Here is a 4,593-nt window from a genome sequence, read left to right as displayed (position 1 = left end):
TACTGATGGGTCGCTTTGGCACCCACCCATGGTTGGTAGTTTACTTGTTCCTAGTCCTATTAACTGGTGTGGTCGCGTTAGGTACTTGGGTCTCTATTGGGGCCCTGCGTCCCCGTTTGCGAGTTGTGTCAACGAACTTTTGGAAGCAGGGCGACGGGCTATGTTCGGTCTTAGTAATCGGTTGGATGAGAACAGGGTGTGGGCTCCTGCCGTTCGGCTTCAAGCGTTCGACACCCAGGTCCGTTCGGTTCTCTGTTATGGTGCTGAGGTCTGGGGTCCTGATAGGATTGTCTCCGTCCTGCGGTTAGGTAAAGGTGTTTTACCCGCTGGTAAGTCATATTTTGATTTGGCTTTGGAAGATGGTATGGTCCAGGTCCAGCGTGACTTCTGTTTACGTTGTGCTGGGCTCAAGCAGGTACCTTACAAGCTGTTGTACAGGGAGCTGTCTCAGTTGCCTTTGCAGTACTTTTGGTTACGCCTTGCGTTGTGTTTCTGGAATAAGATAGTCAAGTCCCGTGGGTCGGTCTATCATGACGTGTTAGTAGATGATCTCCGTCTGGCTCTTCTGTCTGATCTCAAAGTGGATTGCTGGTCGTCTAAAGTGCTCATCATTTTGCGTTGGTTGGGCCATGAGTGGCCGGCGTGTGACTCCGTTTCTCAGAAGGTAGATGTATACTCGTCTCAGTTGATTCGAGTGGGTGAGGTTCTGGAGAGGTTATCTGCGTCCCTTTTAAGTGACTGGGATCAGTTCAGCCAAGGGGGCGATCCGCGTGTGTTTCAAGGTAAAGGGGTTTCGCTTTGCAGGTATCATAACTGGATGGGCTCCCCTTCACCAGCAAGAGAGGGCTCCGATCCCACAGGCTATTTGCGTGTTTATTTGCCGGTTAACCAGTTGCGTATGGTTGCCAAATTCCGTCTTTGTTGTTGGCCTTTGGAGGTCAACAAAGGACACCATAGGCCGAGAGAGTGCCGTACGTGTCAGGTCTGTACGTCGGGTAAGGTTGAGGATGAATATCATGTGCTCATGGAGTGTGAGGCGTATACTGAGTTGCGTAATAGGTTTCTGATTAACGTTGAAGATACTGATATGCGCAAGGTATTTCTTAATACCAATCCGAGGAAAATCGCTACTTTCCTTACTGAGGTTTTTGATGAGCGTCAACAGCGTGCTCTGGAGCCTCACGGCTCGTGAGGGCACCCGCCGCGTCGGCGGCGGAAATACTGTAACCACAATGACAATGACAATGACAATTATCATGCAAATTGACTTTAGTAAGGCGTTCGACTCCGTTGACCATGAGACACTTTGGGATTTCCTAATGTCGTATGGGCTTCACGGGCGCATCCTCGATTCTTTAAAGGCTAGCTATGCTGACGTGAAGTTTCGGGTCAAGTTAGGAAATAAGTTGGGACCTGAATTCAAGGTGGGGCGTGGTGTTAAGCAAGGGTGTCCCCTTAGCGTAACCCTTTTTGGGCTCTTCATAGAAGTATTCGCTCATTATATTGATGCCCATGATGCTAATTGCCGTGTATGCCTCCCCAGCCGATGGAGCACCCTTCGTGAGCAGAGTGTTAGCCTGGCGGGCGGTGATCTCACTAACCTACTTTTCGTTGACGATGTGTCACTAGTAGCGACAGGGCACGATAGAGCTGAATGCCTTCTGGGGCTACTCGAAGCCTACTGCAAAGCGACGGGTATGGCCGCGAATGCCGCCAAGTGCGAGGTCCTCATTTTTGGGGGTGCTACGCGTGAGCGGAAGCGGCTTGTTGAAGCTGAGTACCGGTTAGGTGGGGTGGGGTTGCGGGTCCTGACCGGCAACGAGACGGCACGGTATCTCGGGTTGCACTATGGCCCAGGAGTGCAGTTCTCAGCTTGTACCAAGCAACTACTCACAGCAGGGAGGCGGGCCACATTTGGGCTCAGCACCCTGTGTCATGATAAGAAAATTACCACCCCCAAGCTATGTATGTCTCTCTACAATACACTAGTTGTACCGGTGTTTTCTTATGGAGCGCAAGTTTGGGGACCTGACTTCATTAATGTGAATTTTGAAGGTGCTATGGCTAATCCCATGGTCCAGGAACAACGTGCTTACATGCGAACCGTAGTTGGGGCGAGGAGCCCGACTATGGTTTCCCTATATCGCGAGCTGTCACAGAGGCCACTCCAGTTCCATTGGACCAATCTTGTACTTAGGTTTTGGAACTCTGTGGTTAAGAGGCCGGGAACGTTGTGTCACCGGGCATTTGTCGCTGACCTGGAGTTGGCACTTGGGGGCGCCACTGAGTGTTGGGCAAGCAAGGTACTAGCCTTTCTTACTAGCTTAGGAGTGGAGCCCCCCACTAATACGCGCGGTAATGATCTTATATCGTACTACACCACCCTTAAATTGCCAGTCGAGAGCATTCTTAAGGTTTTTGCCAAGCGGCTTGATGCTCGGTGGGAGTGCCCGAATACCTTGGGTGACCCCCGCGTCTTCCCCATAGGAATTACCGGAGCCAAGGCGTGTCGCTATATGAACTGGATGGGAGCTGCCCCGTCAAGGGGTGCGCGTCTTGATTGGCTGGAGCACACTAAAGGGACCATGCCCCAGCGACTTCATCATGTGCTCATGCGTTTTCGGTTAGGCTGTTGGGAGTTAGAGGTTAATAGACCTAATGGGCGTGAGCGCACCGCGCGTACCTGCAGGCTTTGTGACTGTGGAGCGGTTGAAGATGAGTTGCATGTTTTCGAAGAATGTCCCGCTTACAAGAGTATACGGGCTAAGTATGATGGTGACCTAGTCCTTACGGGGCGCAGCATGCGCACCACTATGACTGAGGCGCCACCCCTGGAATTGGCCAGGTACCTCTCGGAAATCTGGGAGGCCAGGCACGTCGCGCTGAGGCGCTTCGCCCTGAAGCGGACGAGGGAGAATGAAGATGACCTCCCGCATACCCGCATCAATACCAATACAACGTCCATGGCCCCCCCGGCATTTACGGACACACCCACACTTGTGTGCGGAACTTGTAACTTGTAACTTGCTACGCCTCGTCTGATGAAACTTCATCTGTGTCATCATCTTTTGCCCACACGCAACCAGACTCCCATTGCTCCCATTCCTCGATGGCCATAAGCTTGTTCAATAGTGCCCGTGCTTCTGATGGGCGCAAGCTTCACTTTTCACTCTCTTGAGACTGCTGCCTGACTTCTTCAGCAATATCCTCCAACACGAGTGGCAAAAGGCCATGGGGTGGGCCGCCAATTGGTGCACTCTGGGAACCTGGAGCCTTCATTCTATATGCGATTCACATTCATTTCATACCTTCATGAAGGACCCTTCATACCTTCATGAAGGACCCTTCATACCTTCATGAAGGACCCTTCATTCCACACCAAATCGAGGGCACCAAGTCAATTTAGAATGAAGACTCCCTCATTACAGAATGAAGGGAGCTCAAAATGAACGCCCCCTACGGTTTCAATGCCCCATCACTCCAAAATGAAGTAGTCTCCATAAAACGAGCCCATGTCCATCATGTGATATGAAGGCTCCTTCATTCCAAAATGAAGCAGTCTCCATAAAAAGAACCGCGTACATCACGTGATCTGAAGGTCCCTTTCAGCCCAAAACTAAGCTTTTTCATAATGTCCATCGCGCCATATGGACGCACCTCCAATCCAAACTAGGAAGGCGTGTTCTTATCACATGATGAACAGTGTCTTGTGGTGCTGCCACACAGTCACTTATCTCTTTGTTTACTACGCCATGCTCTCCCTGTGCTGTGTGCCCTCAGCAGACACCTTGTAATGTACCACGAAACAGCACCAAGCCTTGTATCCATCTTGATGCCAACTTGGTGGATCACACAGAATCAGTCAGCATGGCTGAAGCAGGTCCTTCCTCTGCAGTACCAGTGGCAGTGCTCTCCATGACCTTGAGCAACTGGGACTGCCACGTGACATCCCGGAGTTCTTTACAGGTAGGTGCTCGTTTTCTGCAGACCCAGCTGGGTGAAGCCATTGCTGTACGCACCAACACTCCTGATGAGGTTCTGTGTTTATATGTGCCGTGTATTTGCTTGCTCCACGCAACCAACCATGCTTCATTGCAGCTTATGGGCGCTACATCCAAGTTCGCAACATGCCAAGGCACACGACTGGAAGCCTCGCCTTTCTGGATGACCTAACAGCAAGGTAGGATGAAGGCACGAGTGATGGACAGTCGGATCACTGCTTCGAACAATGTACATGTTATATGTGTCACTCGTGAAGGCTAGTACAAATATGAACACGTTTTCATAATACTGCTGTGTTTGCTTGCAGACTGCAGACAGATATGGTACAGCTGTTTGGTCGATACAAGAACTGGGAAAACATCCCCAAATTCTTCAACATGCGAAAATACATGTGGAGCATCAGGCAATGGGGCATGACTGACTTGACAACGACGGGCCCCAAGGAGAGCTTTGTGAAGATTGTGTGTAAAGCATGGGAATTTACAAACAAGCATCCTGACACCGTAGATAAGCAGGCAAGTGTGTACTAATCAACATCAAGGGTGTATTTGCCATCCATATGCAACGCCTAAGATGACTTGTGAGTGACTG

At 50.6% G+C, this 4,593-nt stretch overlaps 1 protein-coding gene across 1 annotated transcript; it reads left to right on the top strand.

Moving 5' to 3' along the window:
- Positions 1-128: 128 nt before the first annotated feature.
- VOLCADRAFT_105730 (uncharacterized protein) lies at positions 129-4,173 on the top strand (the record flags this gene model as incomplete). Its single annotated transcript, XM_002952960.1, has 4 exons — positions 129-238; positions 1,544-1,793; positions 3,781-3,966; positions 4,099-4,173. Exons 1-4 carry the CDS (start codon positions 186-188, stop codon positions 4,171-4,173), a joined length of 564 nt encoding a protein of 187 aa, XP_002953006.1. The 5' UTR covers positions 129-185.
- Positions 4,174-4,593: the final 420 nt, after the last annotated feature.

The sequence above is a fragment of the Volvox carteri genome, assembly GCF_000143455.1.
Source record: "Volvox carteri f. nagariensis unplaced genomic scaffold VOLCAscaffold_33, whole genome shotgun sequence".
Taxonomy (NCBI): Eukaryota; Viridiplantae; Chlorophyta; class Chlorophyceae; order Chlamydomonadales; family Volvocaceae; genus Volvox; species Volvox carteri.
The sequence above is the reverse complement of the archived record's forward strand: the minus strand, read 5'-3'. Positions and strand labels throughout refer to the sequence as shown.